The sequence below is a fragment of the Rhipicephalus microplus genome, chromosome 2 (assembly GCF_043290135.1).
Source record: "Rhipicephalus microplus isolate Deutch F79 chromosome 2, USDA_Rmic, whole genome shotgun sequence".
Lineage (NCBI taxonomy): Eukaryota > Metazoa > Arthropoda > Arachnida > Ixodida > Ixodidae > Rhipicephalus > Rhipicephalus microplus.
This window is the reverse complement of record NC_134701.1, coordinates 208,986,101-209,007,141: the sequence shown is the minus strand read 5'-3', so window position 1 is coordinate 209,007,141 and position 21,041 is coordinate 208,986,101. Positions and strand designations below refer to the sequence as shown.

At 45.3% G+C, this 21,041-nt stretch overlaps 1 protein-coding gene across 1 annotated transcript in view; it reads right to left on the bottom strand.

Moving 5' to 3' along the window:
* The window catches only part of LOC119169585 (guanylate cyclase soluble subunit beta-1), a 189,564-nt gene that overhangs the window by 23,775 nt on the left and 144,748 nt on the right, over positions 1-21,041 (bottom strand). The window contains exons 7-10 of the mRNA XM_075875140.1: positions 15,932-16,132; positions 11,084-11,374; positions 10,543-10,809; positions 3,139-3,285 (exon numbers count right to left, since the gene is read on the bottom strand). Of these exons, the coding sequence (XP_075731255.1) occupies positions 3,139-3,285; positions 10,543-10,809; positions 11,084-11,374; positions 15,932-16,132 (906 nt within the window). The remainder of the gene's footprint in view (positions 1-3,138; positions 3,286-10,542; positions 10,810-11,083; positions 11,375-15,931; positions 16,133-21,041) is intronic.

The following is a 21,041-nucleotide window of genomic DNA, read 5'->3' as shown; positions in this document are numbered from 1 at the left end:
TTGAACGTACTCTGGCCGCTTTCACACTTTCTTGCTGAAAGATTCTACCGCTAGAGACTGGGCATCGCCTCGTACCTGGCCTTACGGGTGAGACCTCTGTTTGCATACGCCCATCTACACTTACGGGACACACGCGGCACCAAGAGAAACTTTAGCAAAAAAAAAAACAAAACAAATTTTTTGTCCTCTTTATCTTTCCCGTGTGCCCAGCATACGTTCACGCGGAGGCGTAGACTCTCACCGTACAGTGAAGCCAGCGTCTTAAAAAGTGCGAAGGAAGAGAGAAAGGGGGGTTAGGAGGAGTATTGAAATGATAAGGAAAAAGGGGAAATGGCAGGGCTGCGCAAAACGCGCAGCACAGTCACAGCGAAAGCTGGAAAAGCAGTCTTTCAGAGTCTCTTCTAAGCACTCTTTGGGTAACCGCTACAAGCACGCTTGCAGGGTACCCACTATTCTATAAAAATATTTTTTGTGTAGTAAGGCAGCATTCACTACGCTATCCCTCGTCATTCTTCGGAGAAGCATGGTATCTGCTACACACCTGCAAGGAATTTTGTAATTTTGTGCAATTCTTTTTATGCAGTGGCTGACGAGGATGGAGATTTATGGCTGAAGTGGCAGTAGCTGAACAAGAACAAGCTTTCTTAATAGTATGGAGCATTGGACGACCAACGTTTTACGTGATTAGCATTGTGTAAAGCCTGGTTGTTCCTTTGCTGCTCTACACTCTTAAAAAAGCTTGTAGTACTATATTTTACTAACTGGTTGGTAAGTGTTAGGAACGGGGTGGTTATAATAACCGTTACTACCTCCACAGTTACTAACCCGTTTTATAACGGTCCTATTCGCGAGCATAAACATATCGATGTATCACTGAGTAATTAGGCACATAATAGAGGACTTCACACACACGCAAGTCCACGCTAGAAGTACAGTTCCTAACTGGTTTCAGGAGTACTTATAGCCCTAGCTTTGGGGAATGCAGCTCGTACCAGTGGGGGGCTATGCTCTAGGATGTATAATTTACGTTAGCGAGGTAACGTAATGCAGGACTTTTAATGAAGCACACGAAGAAAAACAATTAGTTATGCCTATTTTCCATAATACCGCCGGAACATGGCCTCACATACAAGGCATAAGACAGGGTCGTAAGCTTACTTTTATTGTCTCAATGAACTTGAATGGATCACCGTGCTACTAAATAGGTTGTTAAACGCTCGTAGTAACAGCCATTAAGGTTTGTTTAACAAATTCATTAAGTACGTGCATGACGCAAAGTTACTAACAGTGCGCAAAAGGAAGTAACCGTTGCAGCCTTCAAGCGTTCGCAAACATGGGTAGTAAAATGGTCATAAAAAGCTAGTAATGGCCCAGAAAGATTAGTAACAACTGCTGTTACCAACATTTTGCTCGTGGGTACAAGATTTCTACGAACTTTTTTTCAAGAGTGTAGAACACTTTATCAGTCATACTAACGTGATTACTTTCCCGATATCAAGACTGTCTAAGGTAAACTTGCAACAGAGTTTCAAGCACCAGCGTGGCTCAACGGTGGCACGCCGAGGACCTTGCAATGGTTCGAATCCCGTAGTGTCCCTGATGTGTTAATTTTTTTCTAATTTCGTGCGATAGTAGTTGCAGACACCAGTGGCGGTGGCAAACTACAAATATCCACGTAACCCTTATTGTGATATCATAACAGTTCTCTCTGTAAAAAAAATCACAGTGCATCCACGGAGTGAATGATGCTGAGTGGGGCGAAGCGTCGGTCAGCCTGTCCGTGCTTCCTTCTGTCCGTTCGTTCTTGCTTCCGTCCGTCCGTTCTTGCTTCTGTCCGTCCGCGCGAACATCCGTGAATCCATCTATGCGTCCGTACGTCAGTCCGTACGTCCATCCGTCAATACGTCGGCACGTCCATACATCTGTTCATCCGTCTTCTAGTCTGTCTGTCCACCGTCCGTGCGTCCATATAGTGAACACTCCGAGTACCTCCATCTCGCATGCCCTGTGGCGCATATTCGCTCCACGCGTCCGGCCATTCGTCCGTCCGTCTGCTAGTCTCTCTGCACGTCCGTCCATGCGTCCGTCCGCGCGTCCATCTAATGAACACTCCGAGTACCGGCATCTCCCATCTCGCATCCCCTGTGGCACATACCCGCTCTATAGAGCGGGTATGTGCCACCGGTGGCTACGTACAACAACATTGGAGGATGTAAAGACCCACGCCTCAAGGAGCTTCGCCCATAAAAAGAAGGATCAGATGTGAAAGTATTATTACTAGAAAAGCAGTTTCTGTCGAAGCGATAAAAATGAGGCCTTCAGGGAAGTAAAAAAGAAAACCGTATTCTAGGCAGTTTATTTGGAACCAGCGAGCTAACTGATTCCCCATGCTGTTGTCTTTCTAGAAAAAAAAATGCTATAGATGCTTATGCCAGAGATTTTCGTTGAATATTGATTAATGATTTCATTTTGCGCAGCGTTAGCGCTGCTTAAGGTGCGTTGGCTTACGCGTACCGCCACCCGCCATGGTGGTGCAATGGTTATGATCATCGACTGCGGGCCCGAAGGTCGCGTGTTCGAGTACCAGCCGTGAACGCCGCATTTATAAATGAAGATGAAATGTCAGAGCTCCGGGTGCTTAGATTTAGGTGAGCCCTAAAGGACCTGAGGTGGTCGAAATTTCTGAAAGCCTCCACTATGGAGTCTCTCATAATCATGTCCCCATCGCGGGACATAAAACCCGAAGCATTAATATTTATTATCTTTAGCGCCAGCGTCTACACTGTAACTTTTGCCATTCCTCGACCCAAAAACAGATTCTGTTAGGGCATTACTGTCACGGCGGAATCGCACTTGTATAGAGCACAGAGACGGCATGATATAGATCCTTGTACTATGTATTTCAAAGTACGGATGGAAGCTATTAGCTAACGTGAGGTAGCAGACGCACACGACAACAGCGTCAACAGCCACGTGCTCTACCATTCTAGACAAGTCTGATACCGCCAGAAAATCAAATTTTCAGGCTTAGGGCGGCACACAGCGGCTAGCACGTAATCGGGGTGCTGTCGCTTTTTCTCAGACAACGCCACAGCTATACCACCTCCACCGCCGCCATCAATAACGGCAACAACGTACCTCAATGGCGTGTCCCTCTACTGGTGATTGGACGGTCCGTGTGACCGCCTGCATGGCTAGCCCCATGACGACCACTCGGTCAGCATGGTCCTCCGTGAATTCGGGTATGCCCGACACGACGAGGTACGCATCGCCGATGGTCTCAACCTGCGAGAGAAGCACGAACGTCGACAATCTTTTTGTTTTGGCCGTGCGTTGACATTTGTTCAAGCAGAAAATCAGAATCAACGTGGAACCGCTTGATACCACATGGTAGCGTTCCTTCGTAAGCGCAGATTCACTTCTGATGGCCGAAGGGATGCTTTTTCGAAATTGTAAAAAAAAAAAGCTGCTAGGTTTGGACACTTGCAAAAGGCTTTTGTCGCTTCCGGGAGCTTAGTTGTTTTGGGAAGTTTGAGAAACTCAAACTGTCTTTTAAAAGCGCAACAAAAGCAAGAAGGGCAAACAAGGTGCCACGCACTGCGCGCCGTAACTGTACACAAACCGTTGGCATTGGGCACACCGTTTTGTTGATCTTTGAATTATTGCCAGTCATGAGTGGACCTGTCAGTTGGCGTACAAGCGCGCAAAGGTACCAGCAAATGTCAACTAATTCATATATATCACATATGTGTATATCCAATGTACGAACACGTTTCTGTTTTTTATCTGTGTATACCGCGCAATGCTGATTAGCTTCTTTAAAGTTGTCCTAAATTGTGGACGTCATACTCTGATAGGCTGGAGTAGAATCACCTGTCGATTTTGAAGGAACAGCCTATGACTTCTGGCTTGGGCACAACAGCTTTTCGCTATTTTTTACCCGAATTCAGAACTGTAAGCGGGCGAGTGAGCTAATAAAGATGTGGGGCCGAATTCATGAAACTTTTTTTCGTATACGTGCGTTTTTGCATCGGTAATTTGGCATCGCTAATGATATGTCGCGCATCCTTATTGGCTCAGACACCTTCTTACGAAAATGATTAGTCCAAAATATTTTTATGAAAACTGACCGTGATGCGTGTATAAATATGTTGTGTTGCTCTTCCTGTAACGCCTTTCGCTGTTATTCTCTAAGGGATGACGCGTATATGTCATGCATCGACGTAGTACTCACGGCCGAAAGCTTTAGTTTGTTCGAATCTGACAGCGCTTGCGTAACGAAGACCACAGTCAACGGATGCCGTTTATAATGACTTTAACACCCGCTTGCTATTTTTTCTCAAGAAGGTCACCGTGAAGAGAGAATTCACTGAGAAACGTTGCGGAGTATTTTTAAATAGTAACCAGATAAGTCTGTTTTTTGTAAATAGTCAGGTTAAGTAACGTATGAAATAAAAAATTGAAAAATGAACTCTTTTGCTTCTCCTTTTGCTTTGTACTTTGTTGTTGTTTTTTACCTTTCACTTTCTGTTGCCCCGCCACGGTGGTCTAGTGGCTAAGGTACTCGGCTGCTGACCCGCAGGACGCGGGTTCGAATCCCGGCTGCGGCGGCTGCATTTCCGATGGAGGCGGAAATGATGTAGGCCCGTGTGCTCAGATTTGGGTGCACGTTAAAAAACCCCAGGTGGTCGAAATTTCCGGACCCCTCCACCACGGCGTCTCTCATAATCATATGGTGGTTTTGGGACGTTAAACCCCACAAATCAATCAATCACTTTCTGTTATGATCATGAATCATATATGCTCACTTTAAAAGTCTCGATTTACCCATCGGCATAACCAGTGATTGAATGAATACCTTATTGAACACGGCAGTGGTGTAGCTATAGCTGCATAATCAAATTGTAACAATTTTTATGTGATAGTTTAGTCTTTTTTAAGCGCTCTTTGCGACTTGCAGTAACGTTAGCTAATCATATGTCCCACGTCAGGATTGGCCGAAGTTTCGCCTTACGAACAAATGTACCTCGATATACTTAACGAATACAGCCTGCGCTGTCCAGGTTTAGCAGCTGTACCCCACGGCTTTGGCGGAGCGGGCAGAATAGAGAGGCAGTGTCCCAACCCAATCCGCATCTCGTCTACTCGCATCTGCGAGTCTTGGTACATTGCCGTATTTATATTTACATAAGTTTAGGGCAAGCAAAAGCTTTCCACAAGCCAGACGACGTGGCGATGTCATTATATCCTGAAAGCGCTCGTAACTATGTATATATTTTTTTCTATTGCCTAACTTATGAACGTCAAGAACCTATGCATTTCAATATAGTTGCAAATGAACTGTGCAACACTTCTTCGGGAATCAAAGGAAGGGGAATATATAGGATCGAGCTTAAGGATCGATGTTTCCACTTTGCGCATTTCATGAAACTTCTGGCATACTGTAAGAGCATATAGTTTTTATGTAATCAGCCCTGCGTCGGGAACACATTTTCGTTTTGCGAAATATCGGACGGCGCGTTCATTTCGCCATAGCCTACTCGGAATTCGCTAGATTGCTCGGGCTCTGCCCAAGAATTTTCCCAGAGAAAGCATGGAGCTCCTAATTTCATTCGTCACGTTGTCAGAAATCTGTTATCCACTTTTCAGTTCTTTTTTTTCGGAGATACTGTTCGCATAAACTACGCAAATACGGAAAGATTGATCTCTTTACTCCGCACTGCGCTCCTCAAATCGAAGCTCTTATGTAGGAGAGCTTGGCGAGGTTGGGAGTTTCACATTTTCTTCTTTTTCCAACTTACATTCGCTAGCTTCCAATATTGCGCCACTATTTTTTGCTGATGGTGTCATTGTTTTTCTCAAGGTAATCACTGCTGATCACGTACGCTCTTGACAGAAGATATTTGTCTCTGAAATTAAACTCCCCTAAGCCGACTGACTACTCGTATGCGAGATCGCGTTTCGTCTGGATTAGGTCTTCGAAAGAATTGTTTCGTTTTTCCGACAGAAAGACAGAGATTTGGTCGTGGTTATCGCAAGTGCCTGATTTTCATTCGTAACTCAGTGTATACGTTTGTACTTGTTTCTTCGTAACGCTGAAACACCAGGAGTCACCGTAGCAAATTCTTGCAAACACCTAGATGCAAAACTTGCGTGCATGTACCCAACGCGGTGGACCATTCGATTTCTGTTTTCTTTTTACATCGAGTCCAGGCTGTAGGAGAGAAAATTCATCGTTAGTATCTAGGGGTGATGCTTATACTACCCGTGAGAATATTCTTCAGGTATTTGAAATTGATGCCGGCTCTCTGCACGTCCCGAAGAATATATTTCGTATTGTATAAAATCTTCATTTCTATCATTCCTTGCTTTTCTCTGGACTTCACAATTAGTTTTACTTGAAGAGTCTGAAATTTTCCCATTTACACCGTGCCTTTGTTGCCCCGAGATTAGCACCCACGGTCAAGCAAACGATTCTTCTTCGGTTTGTGAGCCGTCTGAAGAAGTAACTTTAGCCATTCCAACAACTTATTATTAACTCGTATATACTTACCTTTATTTGTAATCGCGCCACTTGGTTTACCACATCTGTTTTGAAGAACGTGATAACTGTGCCACTGGCGTATTCAGGAGCATAGTATTCCCTCCACGCGTCCATGGGCTTTGCGCGTGGTTCGCACAAACGACTATGCTGATGCAACAACTGGATCCGTCCATTCTGGCGTATCTATAGAGATAAACAAATTAACCTAACGCTTCAAGGCTTAGCATGTCGCAGTCTAGGTATGCAGAACTGGAAGTGTCTTGGGATGGTTCGGAAGAAATTGAGAGTTTTTTTCGACTCGATGCTGGCGTTAGAGTGCATGCATTTGTTCGGATAACATTGTCATTCTTGCAATTCGAAGCCAACTGGCCTAGAGGAGCCGTGAAACTTCATTGCCAGTTGACAGAAAGGCTCCACAATATATATATATATATATATATATATATATATATATATATATATATATATATATATATATATATATATATATATATATATTTTTTTTTTTCAGCGAGAGCCTGATTGTAACCGACGATGTAGACTAGGCTGTTTGATTATAACATGAAAAATCGCGGCATATTCATGAATTCAATGATGATGAGTGAGCGAAGCAGTGGGATTGTTCGGTGTTACTGTAATTTACCCGTGATATTCACCTATCACGCACGCAAGTAAGTGCCAAGATGTGTACAGTTATGTACAATATTCATCGGTCCTAACTCGTATGTTGTCTTGAGTGCCTACTTTAGTTTTGCTTGCATTATTACTGCTTCGTGGTATCACATCTGGCCTGAAGCTGGCAGAGCCAACATCTGGGCAAGTGCCTCATGGTGGTTATTGGTTGTTTCCACTCATACGAAAGGCATCGTTAAAGCACACCGAGACGTGATGTACAACGCTAACCCGTCGCTGTCCTGATCATCATTGTCATCATCTTCGCAGCAAAATGGCAAGTCTGACCAGTTGGATTACTTTCATAATTGAAAATTTTGTTGAAGTGCACCAAAAGAACAGATATACAGAAGAGGCTGACAAGAAAAGTCTTAAGTGGCAAGTGCTGTCCTTGTCACCTGTTCTGTTCGTCTGTTTTTTTTTGGTGCGCGTCAACAAAATTTTTAATGATCATTTTCATCATCCTCGGGGTCATAGTCTTTGCCATGGCGTATAGTGGGTACCCTACATGCACTAAGGCGTGGTGTAGAAAGAGAATGCGTATTCTGAAACGCGCTTGTTCTTCATCGTCATTCTCATCGTCATCGCCAGTGACAGCTGCGGCGCACAATGCCAACGCATAAGCCGTGCTCCTGAGGAGCACTGCCTATGGTAAGAATGCGGCGGCGTGATTTTACTTGCAACTCGTACCACTACAGACGCCACGAGATGGCCGTCATGTTGGCACCGTTTTTACAGCCCTCGGCGGGCAGCCCGAAATACGCCGGTTCAATCCTTGCGGCAGCGGTCACATTTCATTAAAGGTGAAATGCTATAGAGACCCGTGAAAATGGATTTGGGTGCACGTAAGAGAACCCGGGTGGTCGAAATTTTGGAAACCATAAACTACGGCATGCCTCCAAATAATATCTTGGTTTCGGCACATAAAACCCCATATATTAATGCTAGACATTACAAGGACACTTCGTCTTCCAGCAAAACTTCGTTAGCCGCGCGGAACAGAACACCACGCACTTAACGTGCACCACACTGCAAGAAAATAATCCCTCGCGGCCACTCACCCTTCCAAAAGGACGGTGCCGGCGTGGGGCGTCTTTTCTGTTAAAGGGCCTTGAAACACTCTTTAAAGTAACCATTGAAAGAATTCACTGGAAGAGATTATTGCCGCACAAATTCAACGCCTTAAAAAATTTCAAAAATGTGTCTAGTGCGAATGGAGTTACAAAAATTTGTCGCAAGCTGCAATTGCATTCTCTCTTCTCTCGTCCTGACGAAAGCACTGGAAGCTAAGCAGAAAGGAATAACAGGAAAAAAAAAAAACATCACACACGCTGTGTGACCTTGAGCACTTTTTTATTTCGAATGCACGACTTTCTTAGTGTGATCGCGCGCGCGCGCGTAATCAAGCCGCGGCCTCCCGCGGTGATCTCTGTAACGACCGAACGCGCCATGTTCGAATCAGTCAATGGTTGATAGATGGGCTTACTACGAGTGATTTTCCAGCTTATCCCGTGATTTATCGAGAGAAGAAAAAGTCGTTTTTAGCTGACTTCCATAATTTATTGTGAATTGCAGGCCACGTGCTGCACTATATTATTTGGTTTGCGTGCTGTCGGGATCCTCTGCTGCCGATCGGCAGCGTTTTCTGACCATACTCAAAAAGTTTTGCAGGGCCCTATTAAAGCCATTGGCGTATAACATAAGAGAAATACAAGGGACAATGCACTGGAAACCGTGAACGCAAAATACCCACTTTAGTCTTGCATTGCTTTCCTAGCGTTAGGTACAATGGCCTCGTCAAGTAATAATCAAATGGTTTAAGTACAAGTTATCCTAAATTACCACGTCTTTTCTGCGTCGTTTGGGTTTGGAAGCTGCCTCGGGCAAAGCTGAATGTCAAGCTCTAATTGAATTTGTTGACCATCTCCCATTTGTTGTCAGTGGCCACAATCAGAACATAGATGCTATACTGTACCACGGTTCTCGATTGGGTCCAGGATGTCTCGTAGAGTATGCATTAGCAACCTTTATTGAAGGCAGTGGATATATATGGCTTGACTAAGAGAGACGCGGAAGTCACTGAAGTTCATGTGTATTGAAGCCTCTAGCCAGCCCTCGCGGTAGGCAAACCTGTGTCCAGTTTGGTCGATTGAAACACACCCGCTTGAAACGAACAGAGCTCGATGTAGAACGTTTGAGGGCAGTGCTAGTTATGACTAGAGATTACACCCATACGGGAGGTTATCGGAGTGTTGTCGTGTAGAAGAAGAAATGTCGCTATCAGTTACAGATACGCGGACATGTATACTATAAACATAAATGCCGAGGAAGAAGGAGAATGTTACGTATAAGCGATGTCTTTTGCGATAATTTCAAAGTAAGGTTTTACTACTTGCCACTAGTTAAAGCAGATATAACGCGAATTACTCATTATCTGTTACTCACAGGATTGAAATAACTGCAGTACAAGAAGGATTACTCTTTGCATGTTGTTTTTCACTGTAGAAAAAAAAACAAGCCATGAGTACTCTCAGTTTTTTAGGTAAACAAATAAAGACGAACAAAAAAAAAATAAACACAGAAGCGAAACTAGACAAGATTATGGACGTTGACAAGAAAGTGATGAGGTGAAGTGCATCCCTTGCAGATAGAAATAATGTAGGAAACCTTCCAGTTCGCTGATCCACATTTGTAACGGGAAACGCAAAAGATCCAAGACAGTGAGCAGCGCGAAACGATGGAAGGATGCGCACGAGGTTTGTACGGGCATAAGAGACGAATTATTGAGACCGGTGTTTCTGGAAATCTCCAGTAAGTTGATCGACTGAGTTGCTCGTGAAGAAGCAGTGGTGCCGTTCTGAGTTAGAACAGACTCCACGTACACCCCGGTACGTCTATTCAAGCCAATCAAAAGTGGGGGGGGGGGGGCACAAGAGGGGAGGCCGTCAATGGTGATATCAGTGGCATCCCACATATCACGCATTTCATTTGGCGGATACCACAGTTCGACAAGGAAGACAGATGCGATGGTTGGCAGCCTGCAAAAGTTTTATCTCTGGCATCGAAGACTTGAAGACACTTTTTTTTTAGCCGCAGGGCTTGCGACTATCAGGAAGGAAGGGCAGCGGGGTTTGCTTTCATTCGAGACACGGAATTCTTCAACAATTGGTGGCACACCACTATCATCGTCGCATGAGTGGCTCAGGATGTGTATGTTGGGTTGATCGAGCATTCTGCATCCCCGCCGCCACCACTACCTTCGTTTAACCCAAAGGAAGGGGCAGCGTGCGTGAATGTATCGCGGAGTAGAACCAACATGAGCTGACCTTGTACACACCGTGCACGTTTGTGAGGGAGTCGAACTGTACGTAGAGGCGGTTCAGGAGGCGCACGATGTCCATGGGCTGGACGTTCTCGCTGCCGCAGAGCGCCGTGAATCCGACGATGTCCGAGAAGAGGCACGACACCATCTCGAACTTCTCCGCCTCGACGGGGAGGTCCAAGCACAGGTTGCGAGCCACGCGCGCTGGGAAGATGGAGCACAGCAGGTCCTCCGTGCGCCGCTTGTCCTCACGCAGTTTAGAATCCAGGATCTGAGTCCACGAGAAATTGGAGGAAGATACAAAAACGAAGATATGACGAAGATAGTAACAAGAACGAATATACAAATACTTCGCGTACAGGGGTAGGGGAATAGACGAAGAGAAAGAAGATTTGAAGCCAAGCCTAGTCTTTGGATTGGGTGTCTGGTATGGACACTCTGGTATGGTAAAGACAAACAGACAGACCAAAATTTCTGCATTGAAGTATCCCAAGAAAGACTATCTTCTTTGAAAACAAGTGAGCTAAAGGAAGAGGCGAACAAACCTTGAGGTGGTTGGAGGCCTCGTCCAACTTCTCGACGAGCTCGCGTTCTCTGCGGCGTTGGTGAGAGATGAGTATGAGGTCACGAACGGGATCGTGCAGGGCCAGGTCGCTGAAGAAGAGGCCGACGCGGTGCATGTCTTCCAGGCTCTTCACCCGCGGCGAGCACACAAAGAGCAGGCAGTCGGCCTCCGGCAGCGACACCATCTGGCCCTTGAGTCTCAGCACGCCGTCCGGAGGTGGCTCCACGGTGCTGTTGAGTCGTCGAAGAAGCTTGCGCCGACTGCCTGTGGGCTGCGAGGCACAGCGCAGAGAATTAGATGATTCGACTTGTCCAACAACCACAGAGCGAAAATTTGCGCATTGTTTCTCCCAAGGAAAAGATGCTATCATAATGTGAAAAGCGCTCAATGAAACGAGGCAGGGGCACAGTAATATACTTGCCTAATTTTGTTACGTTGTTACGAGACTATAGGCAAAATTTACTATTAGCTAGCGTTGTTAATACACGAGTAGACATCGTAAGTTTAGTGCAACCTACGTAACTGATTTTTTCAGGTTCCACTGCTCTTGTTCGAGTTATTTTAGTGTCAAGTGTTCCAAATGTATATTTAACTTGGTTAGATGTTGGAAAAAGTTGATGCCAAGTATGATGTCCTACTTGGAATCACTACAGACTTTTCGCTGTAGCTCACATGAACGACAAGTCGATGATGGCAGTAACCACCCTACGATGTCGTCCTGAGAAGTGATCGCTGACGAACGTGCTGGTTACATTACTAAAATTATAGAAGACAGGAGACTTTCATCGGCAGATGAATGTCCATATGCTGATTTAGACGAGCGTGACTGTGGGTGTGTGAGTTTTCTTTCTACCTCTAACTTTGAATCTCCCCTATGAGTTTCCCCAGTGTGAGGTAGAATACCAGTTATTGTAGACTATACTAAATGCCTCGGCCGTTCCTCTCTTTGTACTGTTCTTTCCTTTTTTTTCCTGAATACATCTAGCACTTCTTTTTAACTGTTGACCCAATAAATGCTTCTGAAACATTGATTTACCTTTCATGGCATGCAAATCGGTGCGAACAGAACCTGTCACAGTTCCAGATAACTTCGATACAACAAGGCATGCCACAACCTTTCTGCTTTCAACCGATTCCAGTCATCTATGTAGCGTTTTCGTATATGAGAAGTTCGCGTGACCACGTCGGAAAAGCCAGAGGCGAGCTATTAAATTCGCGTCATCGTGATGGCCTCTCGCCTGCAGCGACGCACGTTCAGTAATACAATTTGCGTCGGAAGGGCCGCTTCCACCTTCATAATTAGCCCAGCGGCTGAATGCAAATCCGAGCAGCTGAGCTTGGAAACAAAAACCAGGTCGGACCCCTTGTTGTCGGGATAACTTTGCCGAGAGACACCGCGATAGTGACACGTTGTTGCGGAATGGAAGGCAATCGAACGCTGCCATTGTGAAGAGACGTCACGGAACGTCCGCATGTAATAAACTGCACCCACCTTGTATTCTTATGGACGGCAACCGTGTTGCGTTCTTTATCAGGCAGGACGGAAGCTTACATTTATAGCGAAAGCTGTTATGAGATCACAACAAAGGTCTGATGCAGGGATGTAGTTGTCCACCGCTGCCGCTGCCGGTGTCCGTAACCACTATCGCAAGAAATAAGAAAAGAAAATCGGAGAACTCTAAAGCTGCGGCTTTAAGAGTTGCACGCGATAGGCATATTCCATTCCTAGTGCGCACTTCAAACCAATGCCTCCTAGACTATATACCTTTGACCTGAGCCGAAGAGCTGGTTCCCGGCCCTCTCCTGTTATTTCCACTTCCGCTCCACCAAATAGTGTCGGCGGTGAGCCTCTAAGATTAAAGCAGTGTCTACTGCCGTCCTGGAGGCAACACAGTTGTGCCCCTGTGATGGTGTCGCTTCCGAATCTAGCGGAAGTAGCAGGGTCGGCTGCGAGCTCTCTTATCGGAGAAAGCACCGAACCACGAGGAACCTCTCGTACCCCCAGGAAAGCGTTTGACGTCATCGGCATTTTTCAATAGGAGGCATTGTTCAAATACTTAGTGCACATGTGTTCGAGCTTGCTATGCACCCACTACGCGGCCTCAAAAGTGCAGTAGCATGTGTGCTACTGCACTCTTAAGTGCAGTAGCACACATGTAGTGTAGTGGGTGACTCTCTTTAAAGGCCAATTCCGGTGAGTTTTCGAGGTCAATGGATCCCAATGAAGTTCACTGGGCACGTTCATTTGCCCATTTGTGCCATTCATGCGAAATTGCAGGATTGAGAGTTCCGCAGAATCTTTTCAGTTGAATTTTATAGCTTGCCTCGAAACCCTTACCTCGCTTGCCATAATTAATGGCAACATTGTGCGTGTCACGTTGTGTTTTGCCTGGAAGAAGTGGCGGAACTGATGTGCCACTGCAGCATCTGCTTGTCTGCTACGGATTGTGTGGTTATGGCCGACGCTTCCTTGGTTGAGCGTGCGATTTCCTTTTCCGCATTGGTGGGCGTGCGATATGTCGCAAGTGGTGTTGCGTTGTGGGCTGCACACGATTAGCCATATATTCACCATAACAGCGTAAGCGTTTTAGCCGTTAACCGCAGGTACAAACTTGGACGGCGTGAATAGGTAGTGCCATCTGGTGTGAAATATGCGCAATAAGGCAGGGTTCGGGCAAAGGATTGCGTCACACGTAGAAGTGCACTCGGATGTGTTTTGGTTAAGTGATTGCGGTTTTTTGCTAGAAAGAGTTCTCGAATTTGTTCAGCATTTTAGCTATCGGGCGCGTGACAAGAGTGTCTCAGTAACATAAAAACAGCATCATCCTGACATGGTAAAAAATAGCCTCAGTTGGCCTTTAAAGTATGAAGTCGTTATGATAATGCCATGTTCTGATGCCCGATGGCAGTGTACACTTGTACTACGTGCATTAATACGGCAATAATGGATGTTGTATTTTGAGGAATGTGTACAGGACGCGTGTGTTTGTGAAGCATGAACGTTACTTTCACTACATTTCCAAGCAGAGTAAGTTATTTTCAGTGCATTCACGAGCACAGGCATGCCTGTTTGAGCAGCACACTTGATGAACTCTTCGTAGCAGTCTGGTGTAAACTGCAGCTGTTCACAAAAGTCTCTTAGTTGCACAGTCATTTGTATAAACCCTTTTAGACACAGCGTTTTATGGTATTGTTTTGTATGCCTAGTGCAATTTTGTCGAAGGCACGCTATGTATATACGTAACCTTCATTTGTAATACATACCACGTAAGTAAAAGAGAGTGGCGTGGCTCTAAGGTAGGACACCTGCTTGCCTCGCAAACGATGCTGCTTCGATCCCCATTCAGACGCGAAATTCTTGCATCTTTTTCGATTTCTCGGTCATGCGAAGATGATGATGTTTCACTCACAACCGCCTATGCGGACACGGACGCCAGAAATTCTGCGAAACGAGCTCTTTAAACGCTATCGCGTTAAAAACATCATAAATAAAAAAAGGACACAGTGGTATCCCAACCCGGCTCCCCTGCTTGCCAGCCCAGTGTTTACCGCTGGGCCACGCCACTGCTTTAAACTCCGTTGCAAACTTGCCTTAGGCAGGCTTGATGTCCGGAAATAAATCATGTTAGTATGAGTAATAAAGCGTTCTAGAACAGCAAAGGAACAACCAGGTCTCACACAATGCAAACTGCTTAACGAGTGAGTCGTCCAATGTTCCAACCCATTTGAAAATCCTGTTCTTAATCACCTATTAACTGTGGCGCATACTCACTTAAGGGGTGATTCTTAATCGCCGTCCAGCCAATGCATAAAAATGCCACAAAATTTCTTGAAATTATGTAGTATGTATACCACGCTTCTCCGAAGAATGGTGAAGGATAGCGTAGTGAATACCAACCCATTGCACAAAAATTATGATTATTTACAGCGTGGTGGGTGTCCAGCAAGTGTGATAGCAGTAGTTACCCAAAAAGTGTTTAGAAAAGGCTTTGAAAGGCCGCTCTTCCATCTTTCGCAGCGACTGTGCTGCGCGCTGTACGCAGGCCTGGCTGTTTTATGGCATCTCATTCTTCCATACAACGCTGTTCTTACCTTTTACTCGCCAATTATGTTCCTCCAACGCAGGATAGAAGACTACGTATTTTATTCTGGATGAACCTCTCCACCTTCCGCTGACAACTATCTCTTCTCTCAATTAACTCACTCACCAAGATCATTAAAGAATTCTTTCTCTACACGTACTACTGATCGACAGTGATAACCTGCAGCATGAAGGCGGCTTTGAGTGAAGTCTTTCCACAATTAGCAAGCCCAATAATCGCGTTCTCGAAAAGATTTAGACGAAATGAAGAAGCAGGTTCAGGCGTAGCTCTAGGACGGCGCCAGAATTTATTTACTGGGGAGGAGTGGCGATTTGCTATAAGTTCCTTCGGGTGGACACGGGGACAGATGACAAGCATTCTGTATTAACTGTATGTTCGCTGTTGGTGGAGGGAAAAGGGTGGGTGTGCAGGTGAAAATTGAAAGGGAGTTTAGAGGCAGGAACATAGCCAGAAATAATTTTCTGTTGGGGGCGAGGAGAGGAAGTTCAAGCATAATTTACGCGTGGTCGGGCGTGCCTTTCCATTTGTGAGTGTATATACGCAAGCAAACTCGAAAATTTTCGAAAAGTTTTTAACCACCATTCTCTACTCCCCCCCCTTTTTTTTTGAATTCACCTATAGGTAGAGGGGTCCTCTTACCATGCACTTTTCGCGCCACCCCCACTGAGCTATATTGGCTGTTTTGTATACAGGAAAAATAATAAATAGCCCGAAAAACCACTGACCGAGGCGGCCGGTTTGGCTTGCGGGAACTTGCGGTCTTTCTCGAGCACCCCGTCCTTGGCTGTGACAACGTAGACTTGGTTGAGGAATCCCAGAATGCTCTCGAAGCTGCACTCGATGACGGGCCGGCAGATGCTGAACATGTCGGTGAAGAGGACGGGCTTGCCGCGCTGCCACATGGATCGCGTCAGCCGCACGAGGCCCTGCGAACAGCCGGCGTGCCGCATTGCACTTACCGCATCGGCGAATACTCTTGGCGCGTGATGACCATTATATTACTTGGCCGTAACTACGTTATTCTGCTCTGTTGCTTGTACTATTTATTCATTACACGCGTTAATCTTTGAATATATCTTGATTGATGTGTATGATCGCGATGAAGCATGTCAAAGGCTGTTCTTTATCTAATCATACACATCTTCTGCAGTACCAAGCTGTGTTGCCGTGTGGGGACAACGTGTAGAAAAGGTTATATGACGGTAGATGTGAATGAACGTAAATAGTGTGAAATAGAGTAAAAAAAAAAAACATTCTAACAGGCAGTATAACCTCTACAACTGAAGTAGGCTAAGGACACACCGGGAAGAAGTAATCTGTGAACTTGTATAGTTAACCACTAGTGGTAAATATCATGTTCAATTTAGCAATACCAGCTTACACTAATATATCCTCAAAGAAGAAATTCAGCTTATTTTGAAGGCGGCACCTGTAATCCGCGGGCTTTATTGTCGGATTACAATGTGTAATTGCTGAAAAAAAGAAGTGATCCAGCAATTTAGTGACAGAAGTGATAACAAGAAGTCAGAATCAAAAGTGGCATGGGGTAGTAGAAGTGGCGCACAGATAGTTAAATCTAGACCACCCCTAAGATATTTACAATATGAGCATTGATACGCGCACACACACAAGCACACGTGCAAACGTACATACAGTGGCGTGGGGTTGAAACCCCTCTCTTTTCCTCTCGAAAGAAATTTTCCGCCATGCCTATCCCTGCGCCGAAGTCGTAGAGGTTCCACATGACAACGAAATTCGTAAGGCGAGAGGCTGCAGCCTGATGCTGGGCGTCGGCAGGGAATCGTTATCTTACAGTCAACTCTGTACACCCCCGTCTCGGGACCCTGAAATGCGTCAGATGTCGGCACTCACGTATACGCATAGCGCAGTGTTCAGGAACCTGCGATGCCTTTAATACTTTTTGGTACAGTCAATTTTAGGGTAGAAGCTTTTTAAAGCGGCAACCGTTCGTCCGTCGTAGCAGTACGTAACATGTCTTACGCTTTGACCTGCAAGGTGGTGCCGGTGGGAGATTTCTCCTGTGCGTTGTTGAACGATAAAAAATTCACAGCGTGCGCGTTAACTAAAAGCCGCATTCTCCTGTCTCTCATTTCACCTTAGCAGCCATTGGCATGTACATTGAGCACTATCTGACAAGAAAGGGTTGCTACGTTATACTCGCTGGACGTAGCCTTCTTGGTTTGAGAAAGGTTTAGCGAGCATTGGGCCGCAGTGCCATGAATACAGTGAACTAGTATATACCATGAACTCGAGATAGTTAAAGATAGCAAGTAGAAATGAAGCGCAAGCTGTAAGAAAAAGTGCGTGTGCCACCTCTCGTTTAGTCCTTGGAATGTCCGCTGGATGGCAGTGCTTCTATGTGCGGAATATATGATGAAAAGATGCGAGATGGTGGTACTTGGAGTGTTGACTAGATGGATGAACAGACACACAGACAGATGCACGAACAGACGCACGCACGGACGGTCACACACACAGACGCATGGACGGACGGAAGCAAGAAAAAATTGACCGACGGATGCTTCGCCCCACTCTCCATCATTCACCCCGTGGATATGCTGCCATTTTTTTTTTTGCCCATCAGTTCTACGGAAACCTGTGAGGAGGTGGAAGGACCAATTGTTCGCCAACCAAAAAGCTTTTTTTTCCTGAGAAATATGTATATATTTTCTTGTGGTTTTGTGCTGCAAACGGGTGGTTGTCTTCTGTCCCATTTTTAAAAGTCAGTTTTTATTCACATTGTAGCGAAGGGGAATACCCGATGCTGCAGCCCCAACGAGAGCCTCGCGCAAGGAATGGGCTGGATCTGCCTGGCCTGTTGTTGCTGCTGCAAGGCTGCCCGCAACCGTCCTGTTCTTGTTGACGCCACTACCGATTTTAGCCCTGTGTTTGCATTATTTTCTATAGCACATCTACAATATCATTATATCACTATTTAATGGAACGATCATGTGCAAAGAACTAAATAGATTTGAAATTCGGGCTCCTGAAACAGCCTCTGCGTCGTTAATAAGTCATTTCGAATACCATGTAAATTTATAGTGAAGAGTTTCATGGAATCCCGTCTGGTCGGGGACAAACATAGTGCCAAGTAAGAGAAACGCCGGCTAAGGTGAAATACACAAAAGTTAAAAAGTCGTTTTGTCGCCCCACACGGGAGCCTCGTTCACACTGTGACCCGTGCGCCATTTGCGGTTACCTTGAACAAGGCTCCCGTGTCGGTAGCCGAAACTACTTTTTAATTTTTGCGTATTTCACCTTGGTCGACGTTTTTATTACTTTGCATCATGTATATTTGCCAACGATTTTCGAGATATGCACTTTTGCATCACGGCTGTGTCGAGGTATGCCATGTGCCGCAGAGAACATTGTCATAATCAGAGACTACAACGTGCTTGGTACAATCCAAACACTCTGTAATGATCATCATCTTGCCCCTCATCATTATCATCGTCGTCATCGTCGTCGTCGTGAATCTCTTGCTACAAATAGTTAACGAGATAACATGAAACGTGCGGCTCCTTATCTGAGTTCGCCGTCCGCGCGTTCCCTGAAAGTTTAGTGAACCAGCTAGGTAAATGACGAAACGTAAATGTCGTTGTTCAAGGAAATCTTCGAACCATGAGAAAAAGATTGGACTGAAAAGCTATACGTACCCAAACAAAACCAACAACCTGCCTCAGTGGGCCAGGAATACAAAATGAACACCGGCAGCAAGTTTTGGCAATCTATAAAGCTTTACGTTGCTTCAGATCAATTTATAACACGCGAAAGTAGCTCAAGAGGTCTCAACAACAGGATCAGCGTTATCCACACGGGCTTAACGCTTTCGCAGTTCCATTATTCTTTGACGTGACCTTGATAACTCACGTAAACGTAATTAAGGCCTATATGTCTGCGTATAGGTTTTCTCTTCTCGTTTGTGCAAACACAGCTGATAACGGAAAAAAAATCCCAGAACACAACCGTAACTTTTTTCTGATTTATTAATGCGAAAAATAGCGTTGTGTTTGCGATGTGCATGCACTGCTTGAAGTGCTCGAAAAGGCTGTCAGGCACTTTGTTCGCCTTATCCCAGTTTACCGTGAGGCGAGGCTGCGTGTGTTGCCAGACTCGGCTCAGCATGGAAACAATTTGCGCGCTGTCTCTAGGGGCAAGAAACGAGCGCGATTTCTCTTGGCTGCCACCATCCTTAATCTTTTAAACAACAATCCTGGAGGCGTCACTTCTGTATCAACGCTTCGACGAGCACGCTTAAACTGATTTCCCGGAACTTACATGGGGTCGGTTATAAAGAGAAAAAAATCCTTCATCGTAAAACCACGTCGTAAGAGTACTACGACAAAAACAAACAAACAAACAAACAAACAAACAAACAAACAAAAAGGAAAGATTAAACAAAAAGGGCAAGAAAACCGTGGTTTATGTTCAGTTGCAAAACATATTTTCCCTGTATCCGAGAACGAAATGTTCTTGGCGTTCACCAAGAAAAATCACACCTTTGGGATTTCAGAAAAGCGTGGCACGGTTGCTCCGATGTATACACTCAAGCTTGATACGCGAAGCATCGTGATAGACGTTGATTAGAAGCTCCCCTGGTGCCCCCATTTAGCGAAAGCACTCTTGTTGTCTCGCATGTTTATCTCGTGTGTCTTGACAATTTAGTACAGGTGGAATACGAATGAAGAACCTAATGAAACGGCTTTTCTTTATTCTTATATAGTGCAATCTTTTTTTCTTTTTTTTGGTTGTGGTTAATAGTCTCGGGCTATAAATTACATTTTTTGTTTTTGGTTTTACGCCATCGGTCGAGACACAGCCTGAAATTGCCATGTTTTTGCTTTCTGCAGTGTCAATTAACGTTTCTCGCTTCATTTACACTTTACGTTGCGTACTCACAGTACGTCTGAAAACTTCCCGTTATTCCCTAGCTCCAAAATAAATTTTTCGCATTCCATTTTCCTTGCTCCATTTTCAGTGGACTTTGGGCTGGCTTACGACATTATATAACTGGCGTCGGTGTTGACGGAGCTCTCAAACAAGCTGGGAAGAGGTATAAGGTGACATTTTACAAACTACAATCATTAAAAACACAAATATTCTTAATCTTTTTTTTTCTTTCATCCTTGTTGCATGGCTAACAGACATGTTTCTAAAGGGAGCTCGTTAACGGTCGCAATAATGTGTAGCACATGCGTGTAATCGCGCCCAGCGATTAGGGAAGGGGGTTGCGGGGTTCAAACTTGTCCGCCCAAATTGTTGGATTTGCTGGTGTAGCCCCGCCGTGGTGGTCTATTGGCTAAGGTACTCGGCTGCTGACCCGTAGTTCGCGGGATCAAATCCCGGCTTCGTCGGCTGTATTTTCGATGGAGTCGAAATTGCTGTTGGCCCCTGTGCTCAGGTTTCGGGTGCAAGTTAAATAACCCCAGGTGGTCGAAATTTCTGGAGCCCAGCACTACGGCGTCTCTCGTAATCATAGGGTAGTTTCGGGACGCCGAGCTTCATATACCAATCAATCAATAGTAGGAATTGCACAGCTGTACTTGCAGTGCGAGTTCAAGGAATGTTTGAAACCACCAATAGTACGCTTACAGACGTTCGTGTCTTTGCGACACGGTTGAGTAATGCACCGAGAACCGAAGCGAGGCTAGCAATTGAGAAGACAACGCGCACATGCCCTATTACGCTAAGGCATCGTGCTTTTGAATGTAAAGCTCAAGCGCACGTGAAGATTTTATTATGAGAAGTAGAGACTTCAACAAACGTAGCAGCTGACTCGAAATTGGCAATTAGATGCACTTTAGTAGTTGTTGC